This window comes from Anopheles aquasalis, chromosome 2 (assembly GCF_943734665.1).
Source record: "Anopheles aquasalis chromosome 2, idAnoAquaMG_Q_19, whole genome shotgun sequence".
NCBI lineage: Eukaryota > Metazoa > Arthropoda > Insecta > Diptera > Culicidae > Anopheles > Anopheles aquasalis.
In genome coordinates this window covers 30,804,090-30,827,500 of record NC_064877.1, presented here as the reverse complement: position 1 = coordinate 30,827,500, position 23,411 = coordinate 30,804,090, and the positions used below count along the sequence as shown (strand labels likewise).

Genomic DNA, 23,411 nt, shown 5'->3' with positions numbered 1-23,411 from the left:
TTGGTGGCGACAAATCTACTTCAGATGAAGTAGAATGCGCTTTAGAACTAGCAAAAATTGCCTCCAAACGTGAAGATATCCCCTTCTCGCAGAGTCTTCAGGCTCAATTTCCTGAAATTCCATGGGAAAACATTCGTAACAACGAGAGTCCCGCGGATATAGGGAGAAGGATTGAAGAACGTCTACAATTTTTGATGGACAAGAGTGCGTTTAAGGCTGTAATCGAACAAATTAAGAAGAGCTTAGAGTAATGATCCAGTCGTTGGCAATGTTTCGATATGGAGTTGAAAGACATCCTGGATGATCAACACGGACCCTAAATGTATTCTTGTGCACGTTTCGGTTGATGCAATAAAGGGAAAGTGTTAATACTGCTCGTGGTTGTTGAAGAGTTGCGACGACGGAGGCGCTAGACGAGCTGCAGAATAAAGTAATTAATCAAAAACAATTATTTTAACTAATGCTGATGGTTTTTTCCGAATTATTCATTGTTTACCATTGTGTTTTTTCCCATTTTCTCTGTGTGGTAGTGCCTTTCGATACATTAATTGCAATAACATTCATTATTTTCTCCTTACTATATCGATGCAACGGCGTAAAATAGTATTACCCAGAATGTTACTGGTTTTGTGTTCTTTTTTATCTCTCGAACGAAGCGTAACGAATCGTTCAATTTCCACATAACGACTTTGAGTTGATAGAGCGCATTTTTTAGGGGTTTCTTTTCTCAGACACCGTGTCACATTAAACCATAGTGCCCTTTTCCTTAACAATACACATAAACTGGAAAGTAGATTACATATTATATTTACTTATCAACATTTGTACTTACCATAAGTTAATGCTTTCGAGCCGGTACAATAGGCTTATTTCTTTTTGGAATGTAATTATATCGGCATCTGCCCTCAATTTCTGCCAATGCACAAAAGAAGGAAAAAAATGAGATTCATCTTGCAATTGTGAAGTGTGAAAAAATGTGAAGTGCTTACCGTTGTATCGTCGACTGCTAAACCACTTATAAAATTACTAAAAGGGGTGTATACAAACAAAAGGAAGAAGAGAAAAAATATGTACTTTTCCCAGGACTCTTGTGGTTTAATGTTTGATGTGTCGAATTCGCCTAATTTAGAAAAAGAAGGGAGAATATGAAGAATCGGAAAAGCAGAAATTCATCATTTCGACACTACTTACCAGTTGTCATTACGATCGTTTTAAGAATAGCAGCTTGACACGTTTCGAATGGGTTTAGTTGATCATCTGTTTTGTCTGATAGATCAGTTTTGAACAATTTGTGAAAGACGAGCGCGAATCCCGTCAGCAAAGGCGAAAAGGGTAGTAAACTTTTACAATAGCTCACTAAAACCGTCGTTATCATAATAATGTTACTTGCACAAGAGAGCCAAGGGAACTTGACTAAAACTAAAGTAAACTCGATGGCTATCAGTAGCAATCCAATAGCCGGAATTACTCGATGCACAACTTTGGCATCCTCTGGCAAGAATTTTACAAGAACAAAAATAAGAATGAAAAACAATTGTATAATCATTGCAACTTGCAAGAAAATTTTAGCCCAATGGACATTTGATATTTTCATTTCGATCGAAAAGCAAATGATAAAACGTACCAGTAAGTAATATATAACTGAAATGAAACCGATTACTGGTTCACTATCGTTACCAAGTGTTATCATTAAGCCGACTAAATGCATGAAATGGTAGACAAAGTAAAGAATTATAAAAAGGCGAAGATCGTATCTTTTCAACGTTACAATGCTGGCTACGACTGGATGATTAAGAATATTGTTACTGGTTAATCTATCAGCTAACTGCACTAATGGATATAGTTTGCTTTCTGCCTGATACATTTGATCATTCTCTTTTGGAAAGAAATTCGACAAATCAATTGTGAACACTGATTCTTCGCCGTCATCATTCAATTCATTAGCTTTCACACACGAATCCAAATGTTTTTCTAATAGTTCAAGATTTACGTTACAAATAGGACTTTGTCCCCGGAAATCTCTAGCGCCCAGATAAGCTCCTTTTGCTAATAATTGTTGTTGCGCTAGCTCATTTCTACGTATTATCGCATAGAACAATGCCGTTCGACCTGTACAATGCCGTTCCGACTTGTCGTATAGTTCTTCGATACTATCGAGAAATTCATCAACAAGCTTATCGAAGGAAAAAATGGAATCTTCCTTAATAAACAAAGTTGTTTGTGTTTTCAATAGTCTCGAAAGCGCTGCGTGATTGTTTGGTTTTTTCTCCGAAATAAAATTGAAAAGCTTTTCGTTCTTTGTCCTATAACACAGATCTAGTATAGTATAGAATAAATCTAGCTGCATTTTCCCATCAATCAGTGTATATTGAAGTAAATGTTCGATGCTCTTAAACTTCTGCTTGAGCACTGCAGTGTTTATTAACTGCTGAATTTCTTCGGTATTAAAGTTATTAAAATTAAAGTTGCTGTTTTCCAAGATGTGCCTGTTTTGTTCCTCCCAAATATTAGAGCTGACAAGCAAATGCCACACAACTGGAATGCCATCCACACACCTTGCATTTATGTTCGCACCCTTTTCCAGCAAACAGTTAATACACTCAAACTTCTTTTTGTTATCCGATTGATTGCGACTTATAGCTTCGCACAAAAGGTACAATGCAGTACGATCTTCGCAGAGTTGATCAATATTAATTGAACGATCTTTATCTATTGACAGTAATGCTTCAATATTGTTTTTGTCGAAGGAAAGTACCGCAAAATGTATTGGACGCTTTTTATCAACAGGATGAATCTGAAACGACACCAAAATCATTGCGTTCATTGAATGTTTATGTCAAATGTTGTGAAAATAAAAACCATGAGCGATAATGAGTTTTTGTGAAAAAAATGCACACTACACAATCAGTAATAAAATCGGCTACGCAATTTTTAATTTGATGCCATGGATGAAATTTTCAACGCATCTTCCCCAAAATGCAACTGAATATTCTTGAAAAGTTGTAGTTTAATATGATGTCTATATAAAAAAAGAACAAATTGAATAGTTTATTCATAAAAAATCTTCAAAAATGAGCATTTTTAGAGACAAACTAACCTTAGTTTCCCCTTTAACTATTTCACTTTTTAATTAATCGCCATTGGACTGTTGGTTACAGTTTATGTTAATCTTAATTCTGAATAAGAAATGGTTTTGTTTGTGTATCATCATCATCATCATGAAATAAAGGCACTTCCTTGCTCATGCGCCTAGTGACTCATGTTGATAGAGCTGACGTAGATTACTCCGTATATCAGAAACCTTCACTCGACTTACACATAGACAATCTTAATCAAAAGAAAGATTAAATATACACCCAAATTAGATGGATTGAGGTGTGTGTTTCCCAAATCGTAAGGTTTTGTAGTCTCAGTGTTATTTACTTTAACTCCGCCTTGCGTCTCAAGTATAATGAACAAAATGGCGTAAACACCGGTACATTTGCCCATCGGTATGGTTTTGCAATCATGATTTAAAAAAACTGCAGCTTGAAGGCTGAACTGGATTTAATTTCATAATGGCTATAAGCATAACTCACAATTCGATCTTCTTTGAACCTTTTCCGGTAATTAATCGCTCGTCCCTCAGAGTTGTTCAGGTATAATACAAACCTCATTTAAGTTGGGTTTGTGGTTTCCGCATTCCTTAATAAATTTTTCACATCCACTTGTTTTGCACGCTAATTCGAAAACCGTATATTCCTCGTCGGAATACCTTACGTTGACGTCACCATGTTTTAGGGCCTCTTTAAAATTCATCAAGTTTTTGCTTTCAAGGCTGATACGTAACTTATACTGATAATATTTCTCACGACTTAGGACCATCTTTGCAAATCTTCTAGTGCTACTCGGATTCTAATTTTTTGCAACGCCTTTACCACGGATTACTATTTTCACTGTCCCACGAGGGATCGTTCAAGCACGAGTAAGAGTTAGCCAGTGACTGATCAGGATACGTTTTACAGCCTTTTAGCTACCTTCAATGGTAAAGACGGTAATCATTATCATGTGAACTTATCGTTTTTTTTGAGATTAAAAAATTACTTCATTTATTGCAACGGGCGATTTTGGTGTAGGTATCGGTGTTAGATCCTGGTACATAGTCCAAATTATCGCTTGAGCGAAGGGACAGGTAGACTAAATTTCGAATTTAACCGAATTAAATCGTCTACGTTGTAAATAAATTGTTCCAGACACAATGCAGATGTAAATTTTAACACGGTAAATATCAAGTAAAAATTTAGTATCGCAATTGGAGGCACTTGCTCTTACTTCTTTTTAATAAATAAAAATATGAAATAAATATATGTTTTATTCATATATACTTTTTTACTGTTCAAATACTGTTTTCTCATTATTCTTGAAACGGAATCCGACTGCGTGCAGTTCCTCTCAACAAAATTGATATAGATAAGGAGATTTCCACATTACTTTGTCATAACCATCATATAACTGCGCATTGGATGTTCCTTGTGGGAATTTGAAATTACTTCTTAAATCTGGAAAAATATATTTATTCGCTTGCTCTATTCTTGAGCAGGACCGCGTTTCATCGAAAAGATGTCGGCTAATCATGTTTGCTGAAAGCAACCCATTAGATATCCAGCGATTTCGTCAAGTTATATTTATATAATCTCCACAAATGGTTTGAAGACTCACTATTGAACTTTTTTTATAAACATTCAAAAACATGTCCTAGCTTTTAGCGGTTTTCACAATTTCAAAGTCTTCATAGCCGTGGCCATATAGTTACTGAATCGATCTATTGGGAAAACTTTCACCGTACATAATTTTCCATTCTGTTTTTTACTCAAATTCTCAACTTTTTTTTACAGCAAAAACCATTTTTCATTAATGCTATCAGGTGAAACTCATTGCCTGACGAAACAATATCTCTTTAAACACTTCAGATGGACACATGCATGGACTCAGCAAATATTGTTTTTTGTTTCAACGACACTTCTCTGTAATTAATGCCATGACAGTAATTGTTACATACAGATACACAAAAAAGTGGTTGTATTATATAGATCATTCGTATGATAAATGTGCGGTATATTCAATAATCTCTTAAAAATGAAATCATGTACCTTATGTTATACAAACCATACATCAGGTGGGGAATTTATCCTTCTCCATCAAAATGCACTTATTCCGTAAATCAATTCGAAATGAAAATTTGCTCGAGTCCAGCTGGCACATGCTTTTGCAGAATTGCTGATCGACTCTCTGCACTCTTTGGAATTTCTTTCAAAAAATTCACGTGGCAGCTCCATGATTTACACTACCAAAACCAACAAATTTGATCAAAAGGCTATAAAATTGTACGCTGTACACCAGAAACACCAGCGTGACCACGTCAGCACAAGTGTAGATGCTAGGACTAAATGAGTAATGGTGGCACATTTCGAATGATAACAAGGCTATGTATCACATTCTTGCCTGTCGTAGTTCACTTGCCCGTGCACCATGTAGGTGTTTCTACTATCAGACCGAAAAAAGAAACGAAATTAGCCTTTATCGTGGTGTCTTGGCTGTTTACGTTCCCCAGACGATTACAAATAAGTTCCACTTGCTTATTTGCTTTTTGGGAACATCGAACACTGGCACTGAGGTATGACCATACCGTGCCCTGCCTATGATTCGCGCCGGCAGACTGGACGTATGCTAGTTAAGCAACGCTTCCGAACAGGTAGTGGAAGTTTGTTTGATACCCTGCTTGGCTAACATTTCACATGGCACAACATTTCATGACCCTTATCTTCTCTTATCGACATTTGCTTTGCGTTGCAATCGAAATAAAAATCCTCGTGCCAGAACTAGCCATTCAACGCTGCAACGGCTCAATTGAATTCGTGACCAGAGGTGTCTGTGAGCAGGGAATTTTGGCCTACAAATCCCACAATCCTGCTACTCCCGATCAACAAAAACAGTGCTCGAAAGCCGCCTGTAGCCGTGGGTAGCCGTGGGTAGCCGGGGCTAGCCGGGGGTAGCCAGGAGATAAGGAAAAGCTCCCCTTTGAAAATGCTGTTATAAGTGGCTCATGTTGGTTCTGAAGAACGCGCATATCCAACTGAACTACAACTGCGGATGGAAATGATTGTTCCCCATCCCATTTTAAATTCTTCGATAGCGAATCGGATATAAAAGAGTCCGTGATCAAAATAGAGTCCAATATACGAAGGTTTACTGGAACTTGTACTTTCCATTGTAGACTAAAGAGACGTAATGTGCTGCAATGTGCTGTTTGCGTATAGATCATATTAGAGTTGATGATCGTGTACTCGCTCGATTGTGGGAAATCATAGAAATTCGGTTTCATGATTTTTTTTGGGAAACTCCAAGGATCCGCATGGCATGGCTGTTTATAGTAAAATGCACACTGATACGTATTTCACTTTATTCAACAATCGTCCATGAATCGATCGATGATTCTGATCATACTGATCGATGCCAGGATAAACGCGATCGATTAGTGAACAGTCTGCCCATCATTCAAAACGGTTAGAAGAATCAGAAGCAAATCGTCACGTTGCTAGAATGCATGGCTTTTCCACCCAATGAAATCTGGAAGGATCACGGGTGTTCTCGGCGAGCATGGGCGAGACCTGTTGTAGGCGTGTACCAGGATTGTGTGAAGCACCGACCATTGGTTAGCATTTAACCGGTACACGTTACCGGGCATTATATTTAGAGCAGACTGCGAAATGCGAGCTATGCTTTCACTAAAATCATAACCGGAGTCATTGAAGAAAGTGTAAAGCATCGTTCCATCTCATCATATCTTTATTTAATTCAAATGTTTTTGTCTACACTACAAAGGTAATTACTAGAACTACAAATGTAATTTAACATCACATGTTTGGCTTAATTAAATTATAAATGTAGCACATTCAAACGGGGTATTATAGTATAGAAAGGGGGACTCTTCTTGGTTTAATTTAAACTTCTGCTGGAGTGGAGTTCTTCTGCCTTGAGAGTGCAAACTGAGTATAATTCAGGGAAGAGACTTTGTCTTGAAACAGAGGTAAAGAGTTTCAGAAAATCATCTGATCTATCACCAGAATCAAGCGAATACAGATACAGAAACAGATAATACAAGATGTTATGCTGAATCGAATGGTTTAATATCTTCTTCAATATCTATAATATCTGAATCCTTTTCCTCGTACCCCAACTAGCATCTTTCCGATGTGGCAAGTGAAGACGACGAGCAACACGAAGGCCGCGTAAAGAGTCAAAGATTCGGCTTTGCTGTCTTCGGTTTTTCGTTCCTTTCGATAATATTTTACGAAACCATCGCTACCTGGGATACCGGTGGTAAACAACCGGTGATTCACGAGATAAACATTCAATTTTGGGACTTGATGTTGCTGAATCTTCTTTGAGAAAAGCGGATTTTCTTGAAACATCAGTCGAATATCAACAGGTAAGAAATAGCACCTCAATTTATCTAAATATTACTATTAAACTGTGGCACAGTCGGTTCATTCACTCGATGTCCAAGCAGTATCGGTGGATTTTTAAACCCACAGATGGTTTCATCGTGGATCTTTGTCGCTAATATAGTTTTAGATTTTAACTGTTTTTTTTGTTGTTCAAGAATCTCATCATGGATTACCTACGTTCCCTGGAGCACAAAGAATTGATTGAACTAGCCGAATCCATGGACAGTTCGGCGAGCTCGTTGAGTGACGAACCAATCAAATTGCAAAAAATGCTGGATCATATCATAAGCAGCAATTATAGCACCGCTTTAGTCGATCAAGCTAAGGAGATTTTACGCACCATCAATGGAGCAGAATTGGAGAAGGCCGATATCTTGGAATTGAAGGAAACCAAAGACTTTGAGCGTCTAGCAAAAGAGGTTGGCTTACTCATTGCTGAACGAAATAACCGAAAATGTAACTTAATGTAGTTTAGTTTATAAAATAAATTATGCCCTGAGCATAGTTGATCATGATTTCTTAAATGATGGGTATAGTTTTTTACTTTGCAGAACGCAGAGACGTAAAAGTAATCATAACTGACGCTATTACGCTTTCCTTGACCTAACCGATTATAACTTGTTATAATACCATTAAAGAATCTCTAGTTATTGTACCATGCTGTTTTGTTCATTCTTTTGGATGATGGTCTTACAAATGTAAGCAATTTTCTTGTCAATCTGGACGCCTGGGACTGGATGATCATCGTTCGGTTTGATTGTAATTTGTGGGCGCAATGGTTTTAATTGAGGCCATCTACAAACGCATAACCACCTGAGAAGAAACGTATATTAGTATTCGCCATGTGTCCTTATTTAAACTATTACTAACAATAAACACTTACCGAAAATAAGTTTTCTCCTCCGCCCTCTCCAGTATTTTCAGAATGGTTTCTAGCCTTTTCATGAAGATTACATCCTGCTTAATTGCCAAGAACTGGGATTTGGCTCGCATACCCTGTAAAACGAAACATTTGTTTTTTAGCTACTATAAACTCTAGATAGCATTTTTATGTTTTGAAACCCTTACCACTGTATCGTCTACCGCCAAACTGTTCATAAAGTTGTTCCACACGATGACAATAACAAGCAGAAATGAAAAGAACATCAGAGCCCTGGGTACCGTTTGTAAATCCATCTTTTCTGTGCTCAATTCTCCTAATGTAGACAAATAGGTGAAGATAGAGGTAACATTTATTAGTTTTATGAAGGGAAAGTATTGTCACCTCTGAGCTACTTACCGGCCATCATGATGAATACTTTCCGACCAGTTTCTTCAATTGTTTGAAATCCGTCCGATGTACTCATTTCTTCGCCTGCATTTTGTGTAGTCTGAGTTGTGTTTTGGTTTAACGATGTCGATTCCTTTTTACCAGAATCTTTGAACAAAATGTGGAAGCTAATCAGAAAACTTATGATGATGGTCGAAAAAGGTATTAAGCTTTCGCAAAAAGTTTGTAACACTCGCATGAACATAATAAGATTAGTAGATATAGAGCGCCATTGGATCTTTAATAAGACTAATGTAGATTCGATTGCCAACACTATCATGGAGATGGCCGAAATCGAAGGGTAACCTTTTTTATACATTATTTCTACTAAGAGACTGATTGGAACTAACTGAATCAATCTCCACAGCAATTGCCACACTAAATTGCTAATCTTTGGAATTAATTTTAGTTTCCAAGCCAAAAAATCCACACTCATCCATATTAACCAACGTGTAGCCATGTAAATCATGACACCAACAGTAAACCATTGAAATTGAACTGTTATCGTAACACAATTATCAGTAGCATTGTTACACCATATCCAGACACTCATCAGTAGAATGTAATGAAGGAGGTAATACAAACAGTATAACCACCGGAACCAGTATAAATCGGCTTGCTTAATCGCTAATATGCATGATATCACTGGATGCTGTAGAACACGATGGTTGGCTGAATCTTGGGCCAGCTCTAAGATGGTAGACAGTTCACTTTCCGGCAATTGTTGGTTAATTTCTTGTGTTTTATTTTCCATTTGTTCTTCAGTTTTCTGGATCTTCTGGCTTCCTCTTTCTGAGGCTATTAATGACGAACTTTCTTTGGTATGTGGTGCCTTACGAAGACTAGTCTCTTTCGATGAGTTTGGTATTTCGTTTCGAAGATTCAATTCAATGGTCACAGAATCGGTGAGATTCGTAGTACACTGCGATGATCCATTGTGTGCGCTGAAACTGTTTGCCACAGTTTGCTTGTGAATAAAGTTTTTGAAATCCAGGGTCAGCTCGTAACCGTCATCAAGCAGATGCTTCTTATTGTCCGTAATGCAGATGTTTAGATGTTCTTCCAAAAGAATGGGGTCTATATAATGAACTGGCATCCGTTGTCGCATATCCATTGTGCCCAGGCAGGCTCCTTTTGCTAGTAATTGTTTTTGCGCATCTTCGTTTCTCTGCCGTGTTGCATAGTAGAGTGGCGTGCGTTTGTTCACTTCTGCACGATCGATCAATACACGATCATCTTCTAGCAGGAGGCTCAAGCACCTCTGGAAGCCAGGATATGTTGAATCATACGGATTTGTTTCTTTTAAGACACAGCACAGCAGGGGATCCTCATTGATGAAATCTTTCTCCGTTTTCGGAATGATGGACAACAGGTATTTCAAGATGCTATCATGCCCACGGTTACAGCATTTTTGCAATAATCCCCCAAGATATGCGTTTACATCCTCCACTGTCATCTCATTCAATCCGTTCTCGTATGACTTCAGTTTGGGTTTAAGTAACATCTCTGCCACTGTTAGATTGCCATTAACGGTGGCTATTTCTAGTAACTGTTTAATGCTTTCATTGTGCACACCATTTTGTAGTATTTTGATTATGCATTTGATTATCTTTTCATGGTGCTTGCGATTGTCAGCATTAAGATTTAAAGTCTTTTCGATATCAGGTATTGTTCTGGAGTCATTGTCTTCGGCCAGAAGCAGCAATTTTTTCAATCTATCGTCTATAACAGACCCTTGTCTTTCGTCAACATTTGCTGGAGGCAATAAATAGAGTGCCGCACGGAGTACGTATTTTTTACTGAAGTGGTCTTCGTTTTTCTGGAAAGAAATAAAATCGGAAATATTCTAGAATATTAAAATAAAAATTGTTAAGTCGGGTGTAAACGAACATGGCTTTATGGCGTTAATAAACGACCCCCTAATCGTTTCAATAGGTGTATTTGGACGATTTAATATAATCCCTAGAAAAGGAGATAGGAAATATATAAAGTCTATCTATGGTTAGTCTATGTCTTCAGTTATCGCTATCACTTACTTACGATTGGTTCATTCCACATTTCATTAAATTAGATCGAGAAACCTGATCTTCTGATTTATTTATACTAACTAGCAGTTTTCAAAAACTGCGAAACTACACAACTTGTGCTTCAACTTAACTATTAACCACGATATATTTTTCAAAGTTTCCGAATGATTAACAAGCAAACTCTTCCAAAATATGCTTGGTTGTTCTTAGGAGACTGTCACGATCGTTTTTTTGCGATTGATTATTACTGAAACTGAACACTACTACTCGCGCCACTGCATTTCTGCAGTAGTAATATAGTTGGATTATTTGGAGCGAAATGGCGTAAATCTGGGTGTAGAATATGTAAACGCAAAAAATGATTATTGGACGGTGCGTCACAATGACCAAGCGCTAGTCATCGTTGTTGCCGTCCGTAATTTGATTGATGGCAAATATAAGTGAACATTGTATTTTGAAGCCCTTGATGAAAAAAAGATTTTGTTTTTTATGGTTTAAGGTAATCATGCTAACTAATAATTGTACTGAACATTTTTGCATACTGGCACTGGTAGACACTGAGAAAAAAAGTGTACTTGCTTCACTGTACAATAACGTGACCAATGTTCTAAAAACACTCTTAATAGAGAACGGTGTACGAACCTCATGTGCTCTAGGAACGGACCGGTCACTTATGATCGAAGACATTTTAAAAACACAAGAAACACATTAAACTTATTGAAATTAAGAAATTAATTTCACTTTATTCATTCAACTGAGGCGATCATGAGTCGCACGAGTACAAGTTACAACTAAATGACCAAGTCGGCTACTTTTCAGTTGATAACACATAGACCACTGTGTAAAGCTACGGTCCTTTTATCAGCATAGGCAACGTGATTATCATTGACTCAACACTGACTCAACTCTGACTGGTAAATCAGTAACACATGCCTATGCATCAACGCCGTTCATTCGAACGTTGAACAGAATAGAACGATCACGAAAAGAACGATTCATGCGATCGTAGGCCCTTTGTTTCATACATGTCAATCATGTGTCCTGCATTCATCGTTTGCAATAGATCGCACTAGCGGCAACCTTAACTATCACGACTAAGAAACTCAACAAAATTTTCTTGATTTGATGATTTTATTTGAATTCTTTCGCATCGTCCTAAAACGTTGGATATGGGAAACTCGCTTCAAATTGGTGAGCTGCATTGAGTCTTGTATGAAGCGCTGATATTCAAAAGTCTATAGCTTTTTCAGTTTTTCTTCGATTGATCCAAACAATTAATACAAATTCTCTTGAAAAAATCAGCATTCATGGAAAAATGTAGAAGGAAAGGGATTCAATAAAAATTAAAAACCTTACCCCTATCTTAATGAACCATTTTCTTATGTTTTAATTGCACACATAAAGAATAATGCACATCGAAAAAATAAACAGAGATTTGGAATGGGAGCCTCTCGTTCCCTAGGAATGGGCGGTTTCTTACCTTTCCTATAACCTCCCGGCTCCAAAATCACAAAAAAATCTTGCGATAAGTGCAAGTGTGATGCATTTTATGCATAAATCTATTTTCTTCGTATAAATATTCGTTTATCTTGTTCATTTCATTTAATAAAATAACTACAATGGATACTGTGTAAAACCGGGATAAAATTGAAATATCCGTTATGCGCGATTTGGCTTTTCAACCGCCGTTTATGATTGTCCGTTTTATTATTTTCTTCATAAACCCACCACCTAGCTTAAATTCCAACAGATGCCTAAAATAGGGAAATGCCCTATAAACACGTATCTAGTTTGAGGATTTAGGAGTTCTAGAGATTTATACAAGTTTTTCTCTTTCATTTCAAACAGAATATAAAATACTCATAATGCCCAAATTACCTGAATCTTACATTTTATGCTAGGTTTTACGCCTCGTGTAGAGCGGCCTCTACACTTCGATCAATATTTAACGAAAGCGGTTATCTGCGTTATTAAATAGTCAAACGCCAGGTGTGATAACGCGGTGAGCCACGAGATAATAAATACATTTTGGGCCTGCACGAACAACCTTGAAGTCGAATTTGTACAATTCTAATTGGGGAAAGAGCTATCATCTTAAAACGACAGAATGGCCAATGAGGTACACCAAACTGTTTCAAATATATTTCCGAAACTGGGACAAAACCAGTTCATTAGCCCGCGACTAATTCTATCGAGGAAGGATGTGATTAAAGGAATAATTTTCTAATGTTGCTGTTTTCTTTTCTTCAAGAATCGCTACATCGATACCCTTGAAAGTAAGGATTTGAATAGCTTCGGCCAAGCTATGGTTACTGCATCGAACACGTTGTCCAGTGTTAAGAATAAGGAAATATTGGAGAAAATGCTGAATCACATCGTTGCTAGTGAATTTTCCTCTGAGTTAATTACTGCTGCTGAGAATATTTTAGAGCGAATGAACAAAGAGACCGGAGAAAGATTTAGGGAAGAACTACAAGACGACGTCTTGAGATTAACGGAAACCGGTGACTATCGTAAACTAAAGGATCTAGTTTTAAAACGCATTGATAACCGTAATCGTTGAATAAACTAGGTATGGAATATGTTTGATCGCATATTTTCCGTGCTATGAAAAAGAATAATCATTCCTACTTCTTAGAGCATAGTGTCGTAAAATTACATTACATATCAGTTTGTTATTTAATTTAATTTTTTAATTTTGTTATTTACTACTTGTTTGCTTACAGCTAGACAAGGATAACTTAAGACTAAGGAGAGAAGAAAAAATAGTCATAAAGATATAGAAGCGAGATAAAAATAAAAGTAAAAGAAGGAAGGAAAAGAATCAAGAGGGAAGAGGGAAGCAAGACGGAATGACAAAGACAAGCAATTATTCTAACACCATGAAAACAATTTCTATTCTGCAATTTCTAGCAATTTGTGATTCTTCTGGATTATGTCGTTGCATGTATTCACAATTGATTCATCTATATCGACATTTACCACTGACTTTAATTTACGCGTTATCTTCCATTTTAACCACTTTAACGTATAACGCTTTATGTTTCCATCCCGGTTTGGATTGAATTCAAGTGTCTGTTCCAAGCTTTGCGAACGAAGGCACTCAATAAACTTAGGGTTGAAACAGGCCAATAAACACCTAAAAAGTAACGTTAAGCGGTAATGAGTGAACAAGTAACAATTATTCAAATCAAAGTTCATAGTGATATTGGGTTGGGGAAAAAGTAATCCATTATTTTTAGAGTAGAAGTCTTTAGCGTTGGTAATCTTGTTAAGTATTTGATGGAATGGAAGGAAGGACTTATTACAAACTCAGTACTTCCATTCCACACCTTTCACCCTCCAGATAGCCTAAAATATTATTTTATCTCTACATATGCCGCAAAAACATTTATACCTTTTATAAATAACTTGAATATTTACATTAATATCTTTAACAAGAGCTGCTAAGGAAGGAGGAAGGAAATGTTTTATTATTTCATTGTCAGATGATGTTGTTTTAGTAGTTTTTCTCATGAATGAATGTAAATATTTTTTTTAATTTTCTGCCACACACCGACAGTTAACTGACCGTTAAGTTTTGAAACATTTCACTCCTAATGCTATGCAATTTGAGCAAAAAAAATCTCGTTCAATATTTCAAATTTGGTCCGTTTTTCACTGAACTTTGATAACCCTGGAGAAAATCGTACCTCTATCGCCGTGCTTCTTTTAACCCAGATGGTAGATATTTCTGCTTAACCAAAAAACCAATACTCACCTCAAAATACTCTTCAGTGTCTTGAGAATGTTTTCGATTCTGTGCATGAAAATTACCTCCTGTTTGATTGCAAGAAACTGGGATTTCGCTCGCAAACCCTGTAAAACAAAACAGTCGTCTTTTGTAGCTTTTACTCTGTGTATTATTGGCTGTGTAAAGGTGAAATACGTACCAGTGTATCGTCTACTGCCAAACTGTTCATAAAGTTGTTCCATACAATCACAATAACGATAACGAACATTAAAAAGATCAGATACGTGAATGGCGATTGCAAATCCAGCTTTTCAGTGTTAAGCTCTCCTATAGTAGACGAATAGTTGATAGAAGAAAGAGCATTGATTTGATAAAAGACTGGAAAGGTTTGTTTCTTCAGCCAAACTTACCGGCCATCATGATGAAAACTCTTCGGCTAGTGTTTCCAATTGATTCATTTTGAGATGCTGACCCACTGGTACTAGTGTGCCCAAATAAAATGTTGAAGCTCAACACACAACCACCGATGATGAACACAAATGGAAACAATCCTAGACAAAAATTCTTAAGCACTCTCATAAACATGATAAGATTGGTAGCAATAGAGAAAACATTAAAATTTAATAACACTCGTGTGGCTTCGATTGCTAATACTAGAAGCAATATTGCCGTTAGATACAGCTGGGAATCTTTCGATAGACAATCGTTAAATAAACAGATTGGAGATAATTGAATTATTCTCCACAATAACACAGAAGGCAATATCAATATAACGTTACATAATTCAACCACATCCATCACCAACACCAAGATAAAACGAACAACCAAATAAATATTTAAAAGTAGTAGTTTGTTTTCTACACAATTATCAGCAGCATCGTTACAACATATCCAAACTACCATCAGTAGAATGTAGTGAATGAGATAATACAAACAGTACATCCATCGAAACAAAAATAAATTCTTTCGTTTAATCGCTAATATGCATGATATCACAGGATGCTGTAGAACAGAATGGTTGGCTGACTTTTGGGCCAGCTTTAGGATTGTGGACAATTCAATTTCCGGCAGCTCCTTTTCCATTTCCTTCTTTACATTCGTATCATTTATCAAACTCTGACCGTCTTCTTCACTGTGCGGTGTTTCTTGATTATGCGGATTTGTGGATGAATTTGAAATTTGAGTTGGAATAAAATTCTTGAAATCAATGATTAGCTTATAATCGTTAGCAAGCAGATATAGGTCATTCGATGTCACGCAGGTATTCAAATGTTTATCCAAAAGAATCGGATCTATATAATCAATTAGCATTATTCCAAACACATCTATTGTGCCCAGGTTGGCTCCTTTTGCAAGTAACGTTTTTTGTGCGTCTTCGTTTCGTTGGGCTGCTGCATAGTAGAGTGGCGTGCGTCTGCTCTCTTCTGCACGATCGATCATTACACGATCATCTTCTAGTAGGAGGCTCAAACACCTCTGGAAGCCTGGCTTACTCGGAATCATTTCTTTTAAGACACAGCATAGCAGTGGATTCTCATTGATGAAATCTTTCTCCGTTTTCGGAATGATGGACAACAGGTATTTCAAGATGCTATCATGGCCACGGCTGCAGCATTTCTCCAATAGTTTTGGAAGATATGTTTTTGCATCCTCCACAGTTATCTCATTCAATCCGTTCTCGTATGTCTTCAATTTGGGTTTAAGCAACATCACGGTAACATTTAGATTGTCATTAACGACGGCCATTTTTAGTAACTGTTTAATGCTTTCATTGTGCACACCATTTTGTAGTAGTTTGATTATGCATTTGATTATCTCTTCATGGTACATGCGATTGCTAGCATTAAGATTTAAAGTATCTTCGATATCAGGTATTGTTATGGAGTTACTGTTCCGGGCGAGAAGCAGCAATTTTCGCAATCTATCGTCTATGTCAGGATCATTTGGTCGAAACAATAGATAGAGTTTCGCACGGAGCTGGAAAGACAATCAAGCCGGAAATACAGTCGAATATTTGCAAAAAAAACACTTCAAAACGTTTTGCTACATCTTTGTTAAGTAAATGAAAAATCGTGGCTTTTTCGTCTTAACTGGACTAGTTAGACTCACATTTAGATTGCCATAATCGGTGGGTATTTCCTCACGGCATTCATCGAGCACACCATTTTGTAGTATCTTGATTATACAATTGATTATATTTTCATGGTGCTTGCGATTGTCAGCATTAAGATTTAAAGTATCTTCGATATCAGATGTTGTTATGGAGTTACTGTCCTGAGCGAGAAGTAGCAATTTTTGCAATCTATCGTCTATAAAAGACTCTTGTCTTTCGTCATCATTTGCTGGAGGCAATAAATAGAGTGCCGCACGGAGTACGTGTTTTTTACTGAAGTGGTCTTCGTTTTTCTGGAAAGACAATAAAGCCGGAAATACAGAAGAATATTTGCAAAACCATTTCAAAACGTTTTACTATATTTTTCTAAGCAAATGAAAAATCATGGCTTTTTCGTTTTATTCCGACTAGTTAGACTGCTTTGTTCAACCTAAAAAAGCTAATAAGAGAATACGAAAAAGTCTATCTATGATTAGCCTATGTCTTCAGCTAACCGTATCGCTCGCTGGTGATTGGTTCATGAAGTATATAGATTAAGAAAGATAAGATTACGTATAAAAGAAGCTTTAACTCAACCTCTCCTTCTTTTTTCAATACTTTAATTTACATTAAAAAATTTGGGCCCTGTAAAAAGAAAATTACCTGGGGCAGATTTACCGTTTTGCCCATAAGCTCTAACTCCATTGGTTAGTTAAATGTTTTACTTTGAAACCAAACTGATCCGCAAAAACTGATTCGCATTCCCCGTAAAACCGTCTCGCTACATATGAGTCACTATTTTTCCAAATGATACTATCTATGCATTTCTTTGCCCAAAGGAACTTTAAGCCATTCGCTATCGATGTAGCATAAATACGAAGATCTGTACTAACAGCTTTGTGCATACTTTGTACGAACAATGCGGAGGTTACTGTGGTGAGTAACATCTATGAGTTCGCTAGGAGTTACCATTTTGTTCCATGCATGAGATGGCACTGGCCAAATACCATTTTACGAATGGCCCATTCGATTAAAATATATTTGCGAAACCAGAGCACCGAGAAACACACAAATTAAAGAACTTACAAGCTTCTCTTTACAATAACGAAACTCATTTTAACACAGTTTGAAACAAAATCGTGCTACGAACCTGCTGTGTTTCAGATGCGGCTTGACCATCCATTTTTCATGACACAAAAGATACACGACACGCTTGTTACTAATCAATAATCTTTACTCTTTAGTTTCACTTTATTCACAAATCAAGACGATCGTGAGTTGCTCAGGTGCAAGCTACAACCAACTGACCAAGAGGGCTACCTGCCAATTTATTTCGGGTGAACGGGTTTAGTATTTGAATGTTTCGCAGCGTCCTGACCTGTACATGGTACTGAAATTGTCCGTATCGTTTCTTATCAATCAAAGGTTATCTTTATGGGTTGGTTTCTTATATTTTCCCTTCCTTCCAATCGATTGACGACTTATAAGGTGCAGATTATCCGATGCGAGCACGGTTATGTACAACGCACTAGGTATAAAATTGACCATCCCCGTCTATTCCTCTTGCCTCATTTCATTTATCAGTTCCGGGAACATGACATGATAAATGAATTATTTATACCAAGTTTTGGCCTTGCACGATCCATGCACAACACCGGAAATATGAGCTCTAGTTTAGTTGTTTTCCCTTCAATCTTAAGTAGATTTATATGATTTTGCAGACAAAACAGATCCGATAAAGTATAAGCCAGGAAATAAAATAAAATCAAAAACCATAATTGAAAGATTTTTCACACATGAGGGGGGAACGAAAGTAATAGATGCAAATGAATTTTCACGCCTTTGGCAAAAAAAAATCGCGATGCTCCAAAGAGATATGTTTTCTTTCTATACTCCTACTACGTTTATAAGTGTTGCACATTGGATCAATTGCCTCTGGAGGAAACAATATCAAGATATCAGCTGTTAAGAAAACATATACATTTTGAGAGTATCCTAATCATACACCCAATCAGTGTAAAGAACGTTTAACTACAACATAGGAAACAGTTGAATAAACTAGAGCGTAATAGCGGTTCCGTATGCCATCACATCTTGAACGAAGCTCTTGGGAAAGCAGGTTCCAGATGGGCGGGCTCTATCATTGATTTACATGGCGGTGATTTAGTAGCAGTAGTAATAGTAGCAACCGGTACTACCCCACAAACTATTTTTCGTATGATTCTACTAAAATTGAAGTTGCTACAAGTTTGATTGAAACATAATGCGGTAGTTTAAAAGCAAAACCCTCTCATGCTTCAGCAGAAGTTCGTGGGAATTAATTAATTAATTTTTAATAAATGCTTCTGGTGGTATCCGATTCTGTTTCTGCAGTTCGCCAAACGCAAATTCGGCCCGCTGATAATCCCAGTTCGTTTCCTCCAGACACCGCCGGCTCCAGTCCAGATTCATCGTGCTCTGCGTGGCCAACGCCTGTACCATCTGTAGTTTCGTATTATCGTCTGGTGCACTGGCGGCCGGGAGCGGTGATACGGCCGGCGTTGAAGCCAGGGATGGAGCCGGGGTAACGGCGAAACCGGTGGCATCCTTGAACGACTTCTCCTCCTGCAGACGGGTAGCACCGTTGATATGCATCATCTCGTTGCGAATGCAAAATCCTCCACCGGACGGAACAATGACAAGCGAACGTTGGAATGAACGGATCATTTCATTGTTGTTGTTAGGTTTACGCTCCTTAAACACGCCCGTCACGGTGAGCAGCAAAAGTTGAGGCTGAAACACAAATCCCATACATGGTTATAAGAATTGGAATAAAACAAGAAACAATATAATCCTTACTCACCGTGAAAAGCGTCAAATCCACCGCAAACGACTGTGGATCATGCTTGGTGGGAGGGAGTTCCGAAAGATACGAAACGACCTGCAACCGCCCCTGCTTGAGGGAACGACATCGCGAGTCCAAATCGGTTTTGTGCTTGATGTTACGATTGCCATGCATGTATGCCGCCAATCTGTAATTTAAAAAAAATAACCATTATAAATACTGTTTCTAAAGAATACACATTACACAATTCACAATCAATTCACAAGTGAATGAGGGCTTACTTTTGCTGATTATTCTGATGATACGTGTTGACCGTGAGGGAGAACATGGCATGCTCATGATACGCTTCCAGCAGCATCTGTCGGTTGTTGGAATCAAAAATGACGAAATATTGTTCCAGGAACTGTCGCACCAGATCGGCCCCGCTTGCGTCGCACAGAAACGAAGCTTTTGAGGAAGGAAATTTTGATTCATCCTCCACGTCGAAGCTTATTGGGGGCGGTAGATCGATGTTGTCCTAGCAAGGGAACAGATAGTAGGATACCAGTGTAAATAAGGAAACCCCGTTTGGGAGTCTTTTACTGTTCCGAAACGGCGACCTTCTTCATTACTGTGCTGTCGTTGGTGCGTACAGTGCCCGACACTTACCAGCTTGATCACTTTCGGGAATCGTTTACGAATTTCACTATAAGTAAAAGTTATAAAATAAACAAATATTTTCATCATAAACTGGCAGGCAGAAGAAGCCGTGGGCAACCGTTGGGAGCCCCATGGACTGCACTTCTTATTTTAAATTATTCTTTTCTATTATTTTCCCAATTATTTTCCGTTGACCATCTATGACACGAAGATACTTTGCAGTTTTGAGACTAACTGAACGAGCTATTTGTTTTATAAAAGTCATTGCGGGGCGTTGTTGGATCCTGCTGAAGCCACGCTGAAACACGACATTCAATTACATGACCGGTGGAAACGCGAACACATTAAGACATAGGCAGGTATTGCTAGGTGGAAGTGTTGGAATGAACGGGAGAATCATTTGTCTGCCCCCAACTTTTGATTCTATTGTTTTACGTTGTCATGGCAATAAAGGATCCAACTGGATAAACGCGTTTGTTTCTAATCAACGGATAAATATACTTTTTAAAGGCGTGTATAAGCCAGATAGTTACTCTGGAAGCTTTCAATTCAAAACGCATCGATCATGAAACGCAACACTGATAGCGATCACACGCTCAGACGAAATTAGAAGTGACTTCCATGAGCATGGTAGCACTGTTCTTTTCACTGCCTCCGTACTGCATTGTAAGGTCCGCCACACCGCGTCTGCCTTTTAGAAAGCAATTGTGCTTTCTTTCGAGGTGCGTGAACGAGTCTCCAGAAGTGGCACATTATCGCTTGTTAATGTGCTGGTAGTTTTTTTTTCTTCTTTCGTTGTACTTTTAGGACGTAGGTTTGGCTCGACGCACATACGAATGGATTATCTCGTCCACTAAGACGAGCAACGGACTCCATATTTCCATCTCCACCTCTCCATGTCGGCCTTCTTCCTACATTGCCCTCTTCTGGTACATAAAAGCATCCTTGTGCGATATTATCTTCTGGATTGGATTTCTGGATTTCTTTTGATGATGCTGGTTTCATTAGCAATCGCCCTACCAGTGCGTTTCAAAATGGATGCGAATGATGAAAACAATCTATCTGGATAATCACGAGTTGTATACTAAACTCGAAACAAAGTGATAAATATTAAATCAATTAAACAACGCAGTCTTCCAGTGAGTTTCCAATTTGCTATGAATAGAATATGAATTTCTGTTCTGCAAGGCATTACCCTGCTGCTTTTGGTTTTGATCACACTTCTACCAAGCTGTTTACCAAGCATACGTACTTAATATGTTTGAAAAGGTTCTCAAAATTGGAATAACGAATTACACGATTAGTCTTCGTTGTTCCAACGCCGCTTCAGCATTTTCTAACAAACGATTGCAAAGGGCGCGAAAGTGCGGAAGAATAGTAATTATTGCTGCAGTATTTTCGATCGAAACCGGTCAACGGGAGTTCCTATTTTAGAAGTTATCAGAGGAGTCAGAGAAGTTTTTGAGACAATCGAGTGCCGATCGGATTATGAAATAAATAATTGCGATCGATGAATGAAGAAGTGTGTGACACTGCACCACGAGACATTTGCCAAGCGATTGCCACTCGTAGATACGGGTATGCGACGTTACAGTCCCTCCGAACCGAAGTAGCGTTCACCTTGCACCGTAGTGTACACCCTCCAGGTATCTACTGGTGGTAGAAGAGTAGCGCAATCCACCATCATCACGCGCTCTATCAACCACTCACGTACCACTGGCCAGAGGGCTGCTGCCGATGACCAGGAGGAGGAGCAATCACGTATGGTGGTGGAGTATCCCAGAGGTTTCTGTCAAATATAAAAGACCAAACATCGCACTCAACCGTAGCCGTAAGAAGCCAAATACCTGACGTAGATTGTTTGGTCCTCGTAGCGCTGCTTCAGTGGGTTTTCCTCTAGGTTCAGTTCCACCAACTTGAGTGCCTTTAAACTGTCGAGCGTATTGATGTACGGTATCTGTGGACGAGATTCGGAATCATCCAGACGATCAGTAAAAACCCATGGATTCCCTTACACCCCTAACACCCCACCTACCCGGTTCTTGGCCATGTACAGTATTTTTATGTTCGGGATTTTAGTGGCCATCGATCTCAGGTGATCCAGCATGTACAGCTTGTTGTCATTCAAGTTGAGCGCTTCGAGCTCGGGAATGTGTTCGGCGATAATGTCGATAGCCACGAGAATGATCTGTGGCCTAAATAGGGCACAGAAAATGTCACTCAGATCCGGATCCGCGTGAAACTTTTCCAGGTTTAGCGCCTTGGTCACCGGGTTGTAGCGCTTAACCATCGCTTGCTTCATGCGCTCTTTTAGCTGGTCGTTCACCTGAAACACCGGATGGTTGCTGCGCACCAACAAAATCATCTTTCGCCCGTCCGGAGTTGCGATCTTGCGATCCAGCTTCTGGATGGCTTCGGCCGTAGCAAAGTCTTCCACATAAAACGTAACACTCGATTCGGCCGCCTTGTAGTAGAGTGGGATGAAGAACTGTGGGCTGATCGCTTGCTGGATCGAGCGGAGCACAAACTCTTTTTCGTACTTTTGCCCGTACGGTATTCGCACCTCGTACCAGCTGTTCTGTGTGGGAACGAGTTTCTTCCGCAAGTTGGTGTTCCCGGCACCGCGTGGCAGCGGTGATCCGCTGCGTCGTCCACGGTTGGTTCGGTTACGGTTATTGTTGTTGTTGTTGCTGCCGATGTGAGTGCGCAAATCGGAATCGAACATGTCGCCCCGCATCGCCTCGTCCTCCTCGCGGTTTAGGTGGCTACGCACAAGCTGTTGCATGGCGCGGGACACTTTACCCCGACCTCCCGCCCCATTCCCGGAGGGTTTGAAGCTGACGCGCCTAACCGTGTTGTTCCGACCACGCCGGTCATTGTTGCGCTCGCCACGGTCATCGTGGTCCACGAACGTTTGGGGTGCTGTAAAAGAGGAACAAAGTTGTCCATTAGTTTCCCCGAACGGAAGGCCCGCGCCCGAGCTGACCAAAAAATGGCGACGTGTGTTTTGGTGTGCTGTGGCTGACCTTCGTAGAAGTTACGCTCTCCTAGCTGATTGCGGCTGCCGCGACCTCTCCGGAAGTTTCTCGACATCGTCACACCGACCGAAACACAGTAAATAATCACAAAATGAAACCACAGAAACCACTGTTTTAATCGCGAAAATAGATTCGCACGAACAAAGCACGGCTATTTTTTCGCACCCCGCTTCTTCCTCTTTTTGCTGCTACCTGTCACAGCCGTCAACCTTCCGCCCTGACATGTAGATAATCTGTAATCGCTAATCGCGAGTACAAATCA

At 38.8% G+C, this 23,411-nt stretch overlaps 6 protein-coding genes and 1 long non-coding RNA gene across 7 annotated transcripts in view; 3 read left to right on the top strand and 4 right to left on the bottom strand.

Moving 5' to 3' along the window:
- LOC126568925 (uncharacterized) overlaps nt 1-413 on the top strand; it is a 1,565-nt gene extending 1,152 nt beyond the window's left edge. Inside the window, exon 3 of the mRNA XM_050225621.1 lies at nt 1-413. This exon is cut by the window's left edge and continues 163 nt beyond it. Coding sequence (XP_050081578.1) covers nt 1-251 — 251 coding nt within the window. The 3' untranslated portion in view covers nt 252-413.
- Nucleotides 414-689: 276 nt separating this feature from the next.
- On the bottom strand, nt 690-2,613 carry LOC126568923 (transient receptor potential cation channel protein painless-like). Its single transcript, XM_050225620.1, has 3 exons — nt 1,192-2,613; nt 990-1,120; nt 690-912 (listed from the first exon to the last, which is right to left on the bottom strand). The coding sequence occupies exons 1-3, from the start codon at nt 2,345-2,347 to the stop codon at nt 829-831; spliced, it is 1,371 nt and encodes a 456-aa protein (XP_050081577.1). The 5' UTR covers nt 2,348-2,613; the 3' UTR covers nt 690-828.
- Nucleotides 2,614-6,867: 4,254 nt separating this feature from the next.
- On the top strand, nt 6,868-8,142 carry LOC126581291 (uncharacterized). Its single transcript, XR_007609149.1, has 2 exons — nt 6,868-7,468; nt 7,643-8,142. It is a non-coding gene; the product is annotated as an uncharacterized LOC126581291 (long non-coding RNA).
- LOC126581290 (uncharacterized) lies at nt 8,135-11,619 on the bottom strand. Its single transcript, XM_050244838.1, has 5 exons — nt 11,466-11,619; nt 8,767-10,615; nt 8,556-8,683; nt 8,371-8,483; nt 8,135-8,300 (listed from the first exon to the last, which is right to left on the bottom strand). The coding sequence occupies exons 1-5, from the start codon at nt 11,508-11,510 to the stop codon at nt 8,135-8,137; spliced, it is 2,301 nt and encodes a 766-aa protein (XP_050100795.1). The 5' UTR covers nt 11,511-11,619.
- Nucleotides 11,620-12,813: 1,194 nt separating this feature from the next.
- LOC126569069 (uncharacterized) lies at nt 12,814-13,444 on the top strand. Its single transcript, XM_050225877.1, has 2 exons — nt 12,814-12,942; nt 13,075-13,444. Exons 1-2 carry the CDS (start codon nt 12,931-12,933, stop codon nt 13,384-13,386), a joined length of 324 nt encoding a protein of 107 aa, XP_050081834.1. The 5' UTR covers nt 12,814-12,930; the 3' UTR covers nt 13,387-13,444.
- A 1,135-nt stretch (nt 13,445-14,579) lies between these two features.
- LOC126573001 (transient receptor potential cation channel protein painless-like) lies at nt 14,580-17,353 on the bottom strand. The gene is made up of 5 exons (XM_050232756.1): nt 17,312-17,353; nt 16,666-16,962; nt 14,967-16,533; nt 14,756-14,883; nt 14,580-14,681 (listed from the first exon to the last, which is right to left on the bottom strand). Exons 1-5 carry the CDS (start codon nt 17,351-17,353, stop codon nt 14,580-14,582), a joined length of 2,136 nt encoding a protein of 711 aa, XP_050088713.1.
- Nucleotides 17,354-18,121: 768 nt separating this feature from the next.
- LOC126569588 (nuclear RNA export factor 1) lies at nt 18,122-23,329 on the bottom strand. The gene is made up of 7 exons (XM_050226784.1): nt 23,138-23,329; nt 22,147-23,033; nt 21,959-22,068; nt 20,121-20,157; nt 19,754-19,989; nt 19,491-19,659; nt 18,122-19,420 (listed from the first exon to the last, which is right to left on the bottom strand). Exons 1-7 carry the CDS (start codon nt 23,202-23,204, stop codon nt 18,974-18,976), a joined length of 1,953 nt encoding a protein of 650 aa, XP_050082741.1. The 5' UTR covers nt 23,205-23,329; the 3' UTR covers nt 18,122-18,973.
- Between the last annotated feature and the right edge of the window lie 82 nt (nt 23,330-23,411).